Source organism: Haliotis rubra, unplaced genomic scaffold, assembly GCF_003918875.1.
Source record: "Haliotis rubra isolate DU_JTF1 unplaced genomic scaffold, ASM391887v1 Scf693, whole genome shotgun sequence".
NCBI classification, from domain to species: domain Eukaryota; kingdom Metazoa; phylum Mollusca; class Gastropoda; order Lepetellida; family Haliotidae; genus Haliotis; species Haliotis rubra.
The window spans coordinates 425,522-441,567 of NW_025767405.1; the positions used below are offsets into that span (position 1 = coordinate 425,522).

The 16,046-nt window shown below is 39.8% G+C and overlaps 1 protein-coding gene across 1 annotated transcript; it reads left to right on the top strand.

Annotated features, from left to right (window-relative positions):
- The first annotated feature begins 784 nt into the window (after window positions 1–784).
- LOC124258430 (solute carrier family 23 member 2-like) lies at window positions 785–11,818 on the top strand. Its single transcript, XM_046692527.1, has 11 exons — window positions 785–932; window positions 2,576–2,733; window positions 4,205–4,284; window positions 5,457–5,524; window positions 5,882–6,063; window positions 6,786–6,906; window positions 7,151–7,307; window positions 7,986–8,239; window positions 8,966–9,239; window positions 9,720–9,815; window positions 11,312–11,818. Exons 1-11 carry the CDS (start codon window positions 795–797, stop codon window positions 11,518–11,520), a joined length of 1,737 nt encoding a protein of 578 aa, XP_046548483.1. The 5' UTR covers window positions 785–794; the 3' UTR covers window positions 11,521–11,818.
- The last annotated feature ends 4,228 nt before the right edge of the window (window positions 11,819–16,046 follow it).

The window sequence follows — 16,046 nt, forward strand, 5'->3', positions numbered from 1 at the left end:
CCTGGGGCATAACCCTAACAGAGTTGCATAAGTCAGAGTTACTGATTTGTGACGGTCAGCTTCGTGGACAGCAAGTGACTAACTTTATCTTAAGAAAGAAATGTATAAATGTGTCTCTAATTGGCAAATTAAATATTAATGTAAATACAAAACCTATATTTGAAATATGACATCTAGTATTTTGGATTAAATAGTGATTTTGATGAATTGAAATATTAGGGTAAAGTTAGCGCCGTACGTCTTCTTCATCACCTGTAACACAACATGCCTGTTTGCTGAGGTTTGTTTGACAATAGTATAATAGCCTACACCGAAACTTCGGATCACAGTATAATATAGGAGTTGTCATCCATAAAGTTACTTTTCTTATCAGGCAAGTGATAAATCAGAACATCCAGTGACACGGTGCATTTGCTGTTTTTCAATAACTAAAACTAAACATAACTAATGATCAGTTGTGAGGGAGAGAGTTTAGTTTTACGCCGCTTTTAGCAATATTCCAGCAATATCACGGCGGAAATGGGCTTCACACATTGTATCCATGTGGGGAATCGAACCCGGGTCTTCGGCGTGACGAGCGAACGCTTTAACCACTAGGCTAGCCCACCGCCCCTGATTAGTTGTGAATTGCGATGGCTTTGTACAGAAATCAATCTCTTGAACAACGCTCAATCATCATGCTCAATCCGCTCTAGTCTTGCGAATGAACTCAGATGCTGCTTACTCCATAGTAGCTAGCTATATATAACGTGTGTCGCACACAAGGCATGACAGTCAACATGTTACCGCAGAACATGGCGGACACAAGGACAGCACCTCGGACGTCTGGAGAAGAGAACTCAGAGATCCAGTTAGAAATTAGACAAGAAACGTTTCTTTACCCAGTGGATAAATCGCCTTCCCTCATCTTTCTCCCGCTGCATGGATTACAGGTATGTATGTTTGTGTCTTCATCTTAGCCGAGTTGTAAGAAGAATATACAAAGGCAAATTAGCAGTGAAAATATGTATGGATCGCTGAATATGAGTGACATCAGGCGTTCTCAATAACGGTAAGCAATCCTCCTCCTCGAGCATCTGCCACTAGTGACACTTTTTAAAACAAAATATATTTCTGATCCCTGACCACCTAGAACAGGATAATTGTTGATGGACATCAAACAACTTCAACATGGCATTAACTAGAAAATCCAGTGACAAGATAGTGGATATGCAGGTCAATATTATAACACTAATAAAAATTGTTACTCGAACTACGTCTATGCACAAGCGCAAGGTACCTCGTTAATTCAAACCCCTCGATGTATTGTTTATGGTGTTGAACTACCTATATTTTACATACCCCAAAGGACACAAGGTAGCTGTGTTTTATTGTAGAAATATGGTCAGACTCATTATGGTTAAAACATGGATTAATAATACCAGATTTATTAAGTCGTCTACCTATCCCCCTTATGACAGGAAATGTGAAGGCTGTTCACCTGGAAGACTACTTGCATGAGATACTCGTCACAGTCTTTGTGGCAAATGCAACTCAATGAATAGTCACGTCGGCAATGTCATACTGTGACCTCCGAATACAAAATGACAGATTTGACTTTATGCAGCTTATACGACGTTATAAAAAAACTAACACATTTTTTAAGACTGCCTTAATGTTTGATGAAGACACAGTGTCTGTACCTTTGGATAGTAATGTACACCCAAGGCCTGGATTGTTGTTTGTTCAGAGCGGATGCCAGAGGCGCCGAGGACAACTCTTGGTGTCATTAATCCTATTCAGTGATCCATTCGTATAATTTCCAACCTTTTTTTGCCTATTAAAACAATGGAATCTGTTTCGTTGGATAATCGAGGTTGCATATTTGCTTTCATTAAAGTTTTATTTTGTTCTCTCTCATCGCACTGTATGTTTGTGTCATCTTCAGTCACATTATATGTTTCTAAAATATTGTTAGACTGGTGTATTTCATAGTAAGCCAAGTTATGTTCATTCTGTGATAGTTTTCAATGTTATAGTACACATTATGGCCACTGTCATATTTTCTAGACATATGGCCGCTAGAGAGAATATCGCAGTTGAGAATGAGATATGATTTCAATTGTCTGTAGCAGATTAGTGACCTTTTCCTGATTATATTTTAATGAAATATGGGCAAGTTAAATACAAATATCATTACACATTTGTTTACATCGTTATCAACCCAGTCCAGTGTACAATAGGATAACTGAGAAAAATAGAATGAAAATGTAACCTTAGCGCCGTTCCACTTGTTTAGAAGTACATAGTTTGGGTCTGTGTTAGTAAAATACCCCCCAAATCGTATTGTCTCGTATCTAAAATGCATGACATCCATAGAGATGATTACACGAACAAGTGTGTCATACGACTTACACGAAACGAGTGTGAAATGTTGTACTGCCCGAGCGTGAGCGAGAGCAATGAGCATTTGAAACATATAATATTTTTCAAATTGGCCAGTAGCAAGATCATTTTCAAATCCAGTACAAAGCGACACCAAAAGTTGATACCACTGGTACATAGCTCTGTCTGACCTTGTATCATTTCTGTTCAGGAAGCTATTGTCAGCATTTCCGGTGCATTGGGCAGTGCAGTCCTCCTCGCCAATCAGATCGGAGCTGGTCATTTAACGGAAGTGAGGTCCCAGATTCTGAGTCTGTTCCTTTTTACAAGTGGCGTTGCCAGTTTATTGCAGGTCTGCATAGGGTGTCGGTATGTAGAGCGTACAACAAATTATGGCTAAATGCGAATATTTGAAAATTTAATCTTTCTAGGCTTCAGTATATTTAATTTCCCTTGAGATCATTATAAGCGAATACGCTGCCAACAAACAATTCCTATTTCTTACACTCTGAGTTGAAATCAAACTTACAACATTTGAAAGCTGTGAAAGTCTAGTTTTTTAACTGTTGTTTGTCGACAGGTATTGATTTTTGTCAAAGTTTGATTTTATCATTCTACAACTCTCATAGTCAAGATATAGCTGAAACACTGCCAATGTGACTTCAACCACAACATTTGATCAGAATTTGTCGATATCAAGTGAAGCTAAGCCTTCAGCTGCATTGCAGCAAATTCATCAAGTGCATGTGGTGTTGAACTAGTATATATACTCATCGAAACAAATAAGGGAACACATGAAAGTACTTGTATTGCACTGTGGGTGAAATTGTGGAAATAAATGAAGGAACACTTGTACTTTCATATGTTCCCTAATTCGTTTCCATGAGTATATTTGACTTCATCAAACCAATTTAATTCTTTTTAAGAAATGTTTTGTTTCATATCAATAGCATACTGGAAATATAGAAACGAAACTAGACTATTTGGTAAGAGTTAAAAAAATTGCCTCAGATATTTTTCTGGTGGATGATGCCAATTTCGGAAAATTTAAACCCAATTCTCAATGGTAAATATTTTGGATGCGAAAAGCAAATCTTGAAACACGATTGTTATCTAATTACAATAACAGCACCCCTAACGAACACTCGCAACGCAAGTCAGCTAAAAAACCTGGATAAGCATATGTCTGAAAATGAAATGCTTGAAAAGATACATACATGTATTCCCCTTCGCAAACTCAAACCAAATGTCAAAAGCACCTCCACATTTTTCACTGGAATGAAAAGATGCTACACGCGGCGTTTTTATCTTGTTGTAGTTAAGTGTAAAGCGCCAAAAAGAAACCCACAGGAGAAAATATTTACACACGTCGTCTGTATTTCAATTGGTATTTCTTACGTCAGACTTCCCATGACTTCGTCAGACTTCCCAAGTCTGACAAACGTAAATGTCACACAAACGTTCACACACACTGGATATGGCAGCGTTAACGTCAGGACTTTCTTTCTTGTGACCACCTTTGGCCTGAATCGCATTTATGCAACCCAGTTTCGTGCTTCGTTGAGCCAGTGGTATTTCGGGCCAAGTCATCCCGCAATGTACTTACGTTCTCACAACATAGACCAGCACGGCCTTCGGGCTCAAAGCGATTGTTAGCGCTGTAAAGTAACTCCCACCCTGTGCTCTCCTTAATTTGGGAGAGGTCACCAAGTTTCGACGAATTCAGAGATGTGTATGCAAAATCTGGTTGTTCCGGTAATTTTGTTTATCATTAAGCGAACCAGAGTCTCATTGATGTGTTTTAGATTTTTAGTTCAATAAAATGACCATTGTGTTGTAGATTACCGGTCATTCACGGTCCTAACACGTCATATCTGATTGCAATAGCTGCCATTCTCAATGCCCCAAAATGGAGTGATGGTAGGTAGAGAAAGACTACATAGAATATTTATAGTGCTTTATGTCTCGAATTTCTGTTCGGAAAGGCAACACAAAACAATTTGTTGAAGCAGTTAAAACTGAACTTCAGGTATATCGATGACCTGATATCCTTAAATAACCACAGGGTGGGTACTTCCTTTCCCACCCGTAAAGATCCGGGTTAGAATTGCTTTCCAGCAACCCATGCTTGGTCTAAAAGGCAGATCCGTAAAGATCCGGGTTAGAATTGCTCTCCAGCAACCCATGCTTGGCGTAAGAGGAAGATCCGTAAAGATCCGGGTTAGAATTGCTCTCCAGCAACCCATGCTTGGCGTAAAAGGCAGATCCGTAAAGATCCGGGTTAGAATTGCTTTCCAACAACCCATGCTTGGCGTAAGAGGCAGATCCGTGAAGATCCAGGTTAGAATTGATCTTCAGTAAACCATGCTTGTCGTAAGAGGCGACTAACGGATCGGGTGGTCAGGATCGCTGACTTGGTTGACACATATCATCGTTTCCCAATTGCGTAGATCGATGTTAGTGTTGTTGATTACTGGATTGTCTGGTCCAGACTCGATTATTTACAGACCGCTGTCATATAGCTGGAATATTGCTGAGTGTGGTGTAAAACGTAACTCACTCACTCACTCGCGTAAGAGTCAACTAACAGGATTGGGTGGTCAGGCTTGCTGATTCGGTTGACTCATGTCATCATATTCCAATTGCGCAGAGCAATGATCACGCAGTTGATCACAGGATTATATGGTCCAGACTCGACTCATCGGGTGAAGAGTAAGACAAGAAGCATACGTAAAAGGAAATGGGAGGAAACTGAGAGAAGTCGTGGATTCGTGGATATTATATCCGGTGTCATTTAGAAGAGCGTCAATCTTTCAAATAGGGTTACAGCATTCAAGGCCATAGCTAAGATTTCAAAACGTTTTATAGCAGAGATATGGAGGGCATTTCCAAATTTACTCTTTACTGACGAAAAGGATGTGCGGTGCATCAAAGCCGTCTAAACCTTATAAAAAAGCGCCAGAGTAACAGGTACCATGTTGTGACGTATTTTGGGGTATTTGAATTGTACACCGGACCCTCCGCTCCAAGCATAAGGTCCTTGTCCTTACATACATACCGTTGATTTGTTTATTTGCCATCTCTCACAACAGAATCTCTGGGCATGGATGGATCTGCCAATGTCACCTCATCTACCAACTGGAAGATCCGAATGAGAGAGGTAAAAGATTGTATCTTCCTTGCTTCGTTAAACTTTAGTTAAGGCGATATGTTTATATTGTAAAAGCACTTCATTCAGTTTTTCAAAGTATGTATGCCCAACGATCATTATCGTCAAGTGCACTTTTTCAAGAAGAGAATATTTACGTTTGCGTATGTGCGTGTTTTCTTGCGCGTGTATCTATTTACACCAATAGGAACACAAAAACTAAAGCCTAAGTAAACTTTGTCATTTCCATGTGAAATTAACTTGTGATACACACAAAAACAAACTGTTTTAACATCAGACAAACAAAACCCACAATTTAGAATAAATCTAGTGAAACAATGGGACTAATTACCATTTATTATACATTAGATCCAGGGTGACCTAATGCTGGCCTCAGGGGTTCAGTTCCTTCTGGGAATAACGGGAATTCTGGGCTTCCTCCTAAGGTTCATCGGTCCTCTGACAGTGGCTCCAACTGTACTTGTCCTCGGATTAACGCTATGTCGTTACGTTATACCGCTGTGTGAACAACACTGGGGAATAGCCAGCTTGTAAGTAGTCAGGTAGTAAATGATACCACCGTGGGAACAACACTGGGGAATAGCCAGCTTGTAAGTAGACAGGTAGTACATGATACCGGTGTGTGAACAACACTGGGGAATAGCCAGCTTGTAAGTAGACAGGTAGTGCATGATACCGCTGTGTGAACAACACTGGGGAATAGCCATCTTGTAAGTAGACAGGTAGCACATGATACCACCGTGTGAACAACACTGGGGAATATCCAGCTTGTAAGTAGTCAGGTAGTACACGATGCCGCTGTGTGAACAACACTGGGGAATAGCCAGCTTGTAAGTAGACAGGTAGTACATGATGCCACCGTGTGAACAACACTGGGGAATAGCCAGCTTGTAAGTAGTCAGGTAGTACACGATGCCGCTGTGTGAACAACACTGGGGAATAGCCAGCTTGTAAGTAGACAGGTAGTACATGAAACCACCGTGTGAACAACACTGGGGAATATCCAGCTTGTAAGTAGACAGGTAGTACATGATACCACCGTGTGAACAACACTGGGGAATATCGAGCTTGTAAGTAGTCAGGTAGTACACGATGCCGCTGTGTGAACAACACTGGGGAATAGTCAGCTTGTATGTAGACCGGTAGTACATGATACCACCGTGTGAACAACACTGGGGAATATCGAGCTTGTAAGTAGTCAGGTAGTAGATGTTCAACACTTGACACATATTCATGTCCGGTGTCTTCGCAGATCGATCGTGCTCGTCCTGGTGTTTTCCATGTTTCTGGCGAAGGTCAGTATTCCCTTTCCTGGCTACAACAGGAAGAAGAAATGTCACGTGACTCACTATCCGCTGTTTCAGCTGAATGCTGTGAGTATAAAGCTTATGACCAGTGAGGTTAACTTGCTTTAACTTCACTATATATACCTTATGCCTCATCGTGTATTGATTCATCAAAGTCTCAAAACATTTGTTTTAATATGCTGTTGAAAATGGTTGACGAATGTGGTTACCACGAATGTGTCTGACTAACGCTGTCTATTCATTGCCTCCTATAGATCCAATCCTTTTCTGCTGTAAGGTTAATTGTTAATCAAACTGTTTCTGTCTTCAGGTGGTTCTGGCAATCGGACTGTCTTGGTGTTTGTGTCATGTGCTAACGGTCACAGATGTGTTGTCTAGCAACTCCACTGTCCATGGTTACATGGCTAGAACTGACGTCAGAACAAGCGCCCTCTACAATGCTCCGTGGTTCTATTTCCCTCTGCCATGTAAGCTCCAGTTTGGTAAAACCTTTGCTCTTCAGCCGGAATTATCTTATAGTGTTTACATTGAAACATGAAGTTAACCTTATTTAGTCATTTTTACTAGATATACAGAATATATACTATTCCTTAATGGATATATTTAGCGCAGCAACACCCCCGCTATAGGCAAATATATGTAAATAAAAGAGTCAGCAAACATAGTGAGTAATTTAGTGAACATCGGTCCTCGAGTTTGATGACACACAATCAACCAAATTACCGAGTAACGGCCTCAAACTGGTATGGACTGCTGCGGACCAGATTTATCCCGGGGTGTTTTAAAGTAGTTTTAACAAAGTTACATCATTCTAGACCCCAGAATAGTATTTAAATATGTCGTGGTAGACTTAAGGATGATTGTCCAAATTTGAAGCAGAAGTGACAAAAATGATGCAATTTCCTATTTTGATTTGTACCACATGTTCCAGTGTTTTCCCATGTGAACAATTGACTTGCCTTTGCATGCATTTGTTATGATCGACATCCTTGAAGCAGCAACAGCAAAAAGGCACCTTATTCTCTCTAAGATGTTTCAGTTAAAATCGCAAGTCTCAATCGTGGGAATCGACGGTCATTATCGGAAAAGATTGTGGAATCGAACCATTTACAGCAGTGCTAACAAACGACTCATATTTTTTCCAGTTCAGTTCGGAACACCGACCATAAGCTCCTCGGGTTTCACGGCCATGTTTATCATCACCATAGTTACGATCATCCAGGTACCAGGCTTTTACTCTGCAACGGCCAGTGTAGTAGAGTTACCTCCCCCTCCGGCCCACGCCTTGAATAGAGGGATAGCCGTGGACGGTATAAGCTCTGTAATCAGCGGCATGCTGGGTGGGGTGTATTCAAGCATCTTGTACATACAGAGCCTTGGGGTGGTCACTGTCACTAAGGTGAGTTGAAGAGTGGATTTCATTTACAAGTGACACAGTATGTGTCTGGCAAATCAGTGGTTTGTAGTGTGGGAGTCATTCACACTAGTTGGTATTGATCACATTACAGGATAAAAGTAGATTTGGGAATTTCTTACAGTCATGGTTCTAGCTGTTCTTTGATTAATGCGTCAAGGACCATTGCACCCATCTTGGGCAATCTCTCTGGCAAATGACACATCAAAACCAGAGGCTAACAGTGTTAACACTGATATAAACCATTGTTTGACAATAAGAGGCACAACCAACAATAATTTACGTTTTAACACGTATCACATTCAGTGATTGAAATGTAAGCACCCATCCACACCAGTAGTTACAAATGTGAACACAGATCTTTTCTTCTGAATAGCAATGAAAGCACCATTCCACACCATATCGTAACAGTGTGAACACCAATCTATAGCAGTCAGTAATTCGCCAAACTCACTACACACTGACTCTGTTCTGGCACATAAACAGAGACAGTCATGATCGGTGGCACCTCTGTCCAGAACTCAGTCACGACACAATTTCAGACCATGTAACTTTGACATACCTGATACCACTAATGATTTATATAGTCAAGTATGTAGACGACAAGGACTCAAGTTGTGAGCTGGATTCAAAAACATATCAAGGAAAATATTAATTACAACTGTTCACTTAGCTCTTTCTAAAACATGTACAGCGTTTTCTGATCTACAGGTTGCGAGTCGGAGTGTGTTTGTGACAGCGGCCTTGATTCTGATGATAGGGGGCGTCGTAGGCAAGGTTGGGGCGGTGTTCACAATCATCCCCGACCCAGTAGTTGGCGGGGTCAACTTTGTGGCAGTGAGCACAGTGACGGCAGTGGGCGTGTCTATGTTGAATGCAGTCGACCTGTCTTCCTCCAGGAACCTCCTAATCCTGGGGATATCGCTCTCTCTGGGTCTCCTCCTGCCAGACTGGATGGCCGCTAACGAAAACGCTATCAATACAGGTATTGTCTCATCTACCCGAGAAGTAGCTTGGTTGGGTATGTTTGTCAGATATCAACCCGCCACGTACTAAGCGTTGTGTTTGAAGGTTCGTGTTGAAGGCGATATGAGAATGAGAATGAGACGTAAGAATATAATACCTTACGGCAACAGCCAAGTCACGGATCAAAGGAGTATTTTTATGGTAATACCCAGTGGGCATCATCGTTACGACCGGGTATTCTTGATACTTTCTGCTTCAGTCTCGCAAGACAAACATTGGCGATTTCAGAAGCAACGACTAGGATATCTTTGATGGGTGAGATGGACTTGACAAAGGAACTATTCTTTGCTGTTGTCGGGATTATTGCTTCACGGATCCGTAGGAAAACATGTAGCACTGTAACGTGACATCTTGATTCCGAGACACAAGTTCACCCTGTCTTCCAGTTTCATGTTTAATTCTGTCAGCTGTTCCATCAGATATATCTTTGTGTTGCCAGGCAACGAAGTACTCGATCAGTTACTGGAGATGCTGCTGGTGACACCCATGTTCGTGACCATGTTCTTGGGATGTGTCCTGGACAATCTGGCTCCAGGTATAATTAGTCCGTAGTTCGCAGTCAGCATCATTTCACTCAGGGAAACACATTATTTGATAGTTAAAATATCGATGATTCCGGCGCACTGAATACTTAATGTTACTGACAGGAGCCTAGTCAGTGTTGTTAAATCAGAACCTGCCTTTTAGTCAATTGCTGAGACAACGAATATATAAACGACGCTGAATTAAATATCAACGAAAACTTCATAATTCTTCTAGCAATGAAACGAACGTGTTCCCAAGCTGTTCCTTGAATTAAAGATCATAAAATACAGTAGGTTCATCCTTATCTTCATCCCGCACTATATTACTATATATCGTACATCAACTGAACGATCAGCTTGGAAAATATCTTACACGAAAAATATAAGCCCAATATTGATTAGGGGCTGTATATACATGGCCGCGACAATAATCACATGAATTACCAATTATTGATAATCACTAATCATATCTAACCCTAGAGTGCAAATCACGCCAAGGGTATGTTTTCATCTAAACGGCTAAAATGGCTTGTAGTACTTGCACCAAATTTTAGTATGGTGCTCACGTTCAACCAGTCTTCTTTAATAGTCCACTCATCTGGGTTTTAGTCAACACAGTTGTATGAAAACAAAATAGTCTCCTTACTTCATAAACACGTTTCGCTGAAACTGCAAACGATTAATGACGTGTAGTTCTCCAAAAATATATTGTTCATTCCAACGACAAGATAAAAGCGGAAAGAAACTCAAGGCTCAGAAGTTTTAGTCTCCCTTTGAAATTGGAAGCCCAACTAGACAAGGAACTATACTTGATGCTAATTTGTGCCGATTTTGTAAAACAAACAGCACGACCTGGACCATGTCGAGGACGAAATGGATTTACTGATTGTCTGCTATATATATCAGTATATCACACATGAACATTGAAAACTTCACCTCTCGAAAATCTCGCAGTTGTCTAAGTGTATATTTAAAGTGATCACAAGACAAAATAGGTTAATATAGGACACGTGATCAATGACATGCTTCTCTTCCTTTGAGGATGGCGTTTGGTAGTTATGTATTGGACATGAGGGTTTTTTCTATACACATACACTCATTATGCGGATAACTTTATTGGTTTGAACACAGACACACACGCACACGCACACACATATTGTATATGCATTTAAGGTGAACATTGTTGCATTTGTCTTCGAACGGGCGTGGCATCCCTTTTCTGTGATCAAGAACTGACATTGATATTGTTACGTCTTGATTCCCAAGATGAAACTACGTTTATGTTACAACCAAGCTATCTCATGATCGGAATGTATCTTCACCCCTTCTTCACGCCAAGGGCAAAATGTTTTGTGGTACTTTCACCAAATTATAATATGCAATATTGTACATACAGATGATAGTATATTTTGCGTTTCACGTTTTAACCTGCCATCAGTTGTGTTATTGTCACTACCAAGCTATCTCATGAGCGGAATGTATCTTCACCCATTCTCATCTCTTACAGGTACACGGGAGGAACGTGGCATGGCCAAGCGAAATTTAGAAGCAGCATGTGACACTCAAGAGACAACAGATGACCCGTACAGGCTACCATACATCAGCACCTTCATGGACAAACTCGGATGCTGTTCATATTTCCCTGCGTCTCCCACGTTCAAACAGGTGTTGGTAACGTGTAACAAGGACAAGGAGGGAGAACACATTGTAGAATAGTATTTGAACAGCCATATTAGACAAATTTATACACACATAGATAATTTGTCAAATCTGTGTAAAATGCTCTCCTGAAAGAACATTAAGAACCAGATTATCACATGTTTGTGAAAGCTGGCTCAAAGATAATAAACAAACAAACAAACCATGAATTAATGATACAAGAAAGAAAGGGATAAGAGATCATTAGCAGTCAAAGTTAGGCCACCGTACTAGTAATATTTGATCGAATATTTCAAAAGAATATCGAGATACGATTCAGGCAAATGTTTCAAGAGCTGATCGTGATTATTATCAGGTCCTGTTGCTGTATCATGAGCCTGCGGTATGTAACTCGTGAACTGAAAATAATTCGTTGTAGTCTTCAATTAGACGTATAATTGAGCCGGTTTTTCCAGTGTTGTTTCTGATACCTTTGATACTCAGGACCACAATTGGACAGTGGAAACTGCTTGTCTAGTGTTACTCCATGTTTATTTGCAATGTCAGCTCTATCAGGTAATTGAGATGATGAACAGTAGATTTTGAACCTTTGTCGTTTATTCTTTGTATTAGGTTCCACACATAAATTGTTACAAAATACAATATTCAATTAGTTCCCCCTTATTGTTTGTGCCTGTACTTCCCCGCTGAGGGTTATATCCGTTTAAATCGCCTATGATGATGCAGGGCTTAGCTCTCTGGTCATACAGATTCTGAAGCTCGGATTGACGAAGGGCATGTGAACATTGTATATACAAAGAGCACATACAACATAATTTATTTTCCCCGGAGGAGAAAATGGCTCGTGATTCTTGTACTGCCTCAGTTACAATCTATCTGTATTTATAAGTTTTCGGGATCGTGAGGGACACTTCTTCCTCTTTCCTGTGATGAAGGAGTCCCCCTCCATATCCAAAGGACTAAACGTGTTGTGAACGGTTATTACCGAGGAGGGGTTCCCAGCTTTCAGCCATTGATTTTGTCTGTCCTTTCCCTTTGAACGCCTGGTTTGAGAAGATCTTGTTCAGTTTGCCCCCAAATAAATCGTTGGATAATCGGGTTATTCAACAGCCTGGACGTTATACATTCAGTTTGAGTAGTAATTTATAAACGACCAGTATCTGAATACACACAATGCCATTGAGAAACTTGTCATAAGCGAATCCAGGAGACATACGGAACTGTTGGTGCAGGACGTCCACAAATTCCAGAGCGGTGTACACTGTGATATGTAACCCGCTTGAGTCCTGCGATTCAACACTCGTTGAAATACAGGTCCCTCAACCGTGTATACGACCCTAAACGACATGGTCAAGACTAAATGGGACTGGGGATTCTGGGGATTACCTACTCCGCCTACTTACCATATACATGTTATTGGTCTTCCAAGACCTCCAGTTCCTTGAATTAATATAGCACAGGTGCCAATTAACAATGACTGATGAGTTTGACGACATCAAAATTGAAGGTCATAAATTATATTAAACACAGAACGAAACGTAAAAGGTGGTGTTGGGAAATATGTTTATTGGTGAAGGATTATAATAGTCGACATGTTACTCTCCTTGACAACGTCAGTTATTTTGATATGTGGTTTGAATTGACAAAGGAACTGATCAACATGATATCTTGTTGCCTTTTTCCTCACGAAGACTCGAAGTATAGTAAGTATATAGGAATTATACGTTTTCAAGCATAAGGTTGGTCATGTTGATCAGCCATAAAGACTTGTCATTCCTATTGCTCACAACGTTTAGAATGCCTCTCAAACAGTTCATTCGCGGTTTACATGGAGACATGGCAATCCGCACCACTCAAGATAAACCAATAATTAGTAATTGTGGTAATAAACTTGTAGATATTTATAAATACTTTAATTTATTCATCTGCAATGGAAAACGAAAGTTGGTTAGGAAGAATACATGTAAAGGCTAAAGGGTGATACGTTGTTGCTTTACCACGGTGTGTACCCGGATGGACATTTTGATGAACATTGTCCAGTTAGTTTTTCAATGCATACGACAAATAAACCAGTAAGCGATGACAAGAAAACTGAACCAGTTACAAATATATGCTGTACTAAACCCTAAAAGTTATATATTTTGAAACATTCATTCTGCGCACAATCGAAATTCATCTTTAGTCTCCTAGTTAAACTTTGTTTTACATGATGAAGATAATTGGCCACACTGTCACCATTTGCTTGACAACGACATTAGAATCTATGTCAAAACGTTGCCTATACAGAATAAAGAAGTTGTATATCCATAAAAATAGTCCTCATTCTTCACAAGGTATTAAGTTTTTTAATTTGTTCTTTATGCAGACGATACTGTTTTGATTAATGATGGCTTACAAATTCTTTAGGTACCTGTCATAATATTGCAAAAAATGGAAACTGTAAATATATCAAAAAATAAAATTGTAATATTTCGTAGTGGACCGAAGAACACTTTAGAGGGAAATGCCAAACATTCTATGACCTCTGCTGTGCCACCCGTAAGTCTAACGCCGTATGCTCACTTTAATCAAAGTCGATAAAAAACAGTTAACGTCTTGGAATTAATCGGGATAGGTTGTCATTTTGATGACCCTTTAATATTTCAGTTTTTGTAACGAACTGGTTTTAAAATATACTCATGCCAATAATGATTGTCACCCCTTTCAATTTTGTTAATTGGAGAGGGTGTGTGGATTAGTGTATGTGTGTGTGGGGGTGGGTTTGGGGTGGGGAGGGGCTGACAACCATTTTAGGCATGAGTATATGTTCATCTACCATTTCATAATACTTCCCAGCATAATTTCAATAAGGGAGGTAATTTATGCCTTTCAGAAGATTGCTTATGATGATGTAAATTATAATAATGAGTCAATTACAATACTCCGATAATATTTAGATTGTATTTATTCATGCATGTGCCCTATTGTACTTATGTTGATAAGGAATTAACTTAACCAAATTACTGACACATGTACATATGTATATGTTTTACTTGTTCATAATATTGCTGTACATATGGTGAGACTTGAATAAACTATCAGTCTGTCATATACGCCTGCTTGTGAAAACAACGACTTCGTGTTATATGTCTTCCAAACCATAATGTATATGAAGTGGAATGATTCTGTTCAAATGAATGAAAAAAAAGATGCAAATATCACCAATTACAACAGACAAAAGTAACATCAGGCATCTATCTTGATGGAGGAATGCATCCCCCAATAGCCACATAAAGGAACAATATCCCAGACGTCTACAGGTGACACAGAAAGACATCCATGTCACGTGTCTTTTAACAATCTAATAATATAAACTATATGGAACTCGTAATAGTATATATTTCAACGGTAAATGTTTGTGAGATTAGTCAGCATAATAGCGCCTGGGACATAGTCCCACTTCTGTTCTTGTCCAATCACAGTTGCGTGTGAATTCTGTTAACGTCAGGACGCAACAAGATCTGGTTCTTTGTGTGATATAAGCCCGTACTAATATATCATTATAACAGAACAATACAACAAGCTGTTCGGATCCGCTGAGGCGTCTAATGTTTAAATCTTCAACTTTGTAACTAGTGTATTTTAGGTCACACTTGTCGCTATTTCGTGTAATATTCATGTCAACAATCCTCCTGTCTACATATAGTCTTCGGCAAGGTGTAATTGGAAAGGGTATACACCGGCTCGCTGATGTATTATTGTAATAGGACCGTGCAAACTGATACGTCCAGTGGGGTCTTCAGCGTTCTAAATCAATTCGTTTTTAATATTATGGTAACAATCATCCTCTCTGTATACTCTCGTAGTCTTCTCGGTAAAGGTGTTACTGAATTTTTTGGATAGTGTACAGGGCAGATACAGATCTGGCCCCAATTTCTCGAAACAAACTTAAGTTTTTACTCTAATTTCAAACTGAGTTTGACAATTTGAAACAGCTGAATTTTTAAATCAACTGCATTTTTACTCAAATTTCAAACTGAGTTTGACAATTTGAAACAGCTGAATTTTTAAACCAACTGCATTTTTAAAATAAAAAAGCCCAAACAACGTCAGTATTCTATTCCCCAAACTCAAATTGTCTTCTATGTTTGAGTTTAATATCAATTTCAGTTGAACATGGGAAATGGGTTTTCTCAAATTCGAACTTAAGTCAAAACTCAGACTTAAGTTTGCTTCGAGAAATCGGGGCCTGGAACACGTCTTGGTACGGTTTTGAAGCGGTTGTATCCCATCCAGGATTGATTGATTAATTGAGTTTAGCTTTACGCTCAGCAATATTTCAGCTTTATGGCGGCGGTTGAAGAAGAAGATCATTGGAGATTCCAAAATAATCGAATCTGGACCAGTCAATCCAGTGACCAACAGCATGAGCATCAATCTACGCAATTGGGATACGATGGCGTTTGTCAACCAAGTCAGAGTGTCGGACCACCCGGTCCCGTTAGTCGAATCGGTTGACAAGCATGGGTCGCTGAAGACAAATTCTGACCCGGATCTTCATTGGAAGGAAAGCTGAAGAGGGTTTATGCAAAATTCAAAGACAC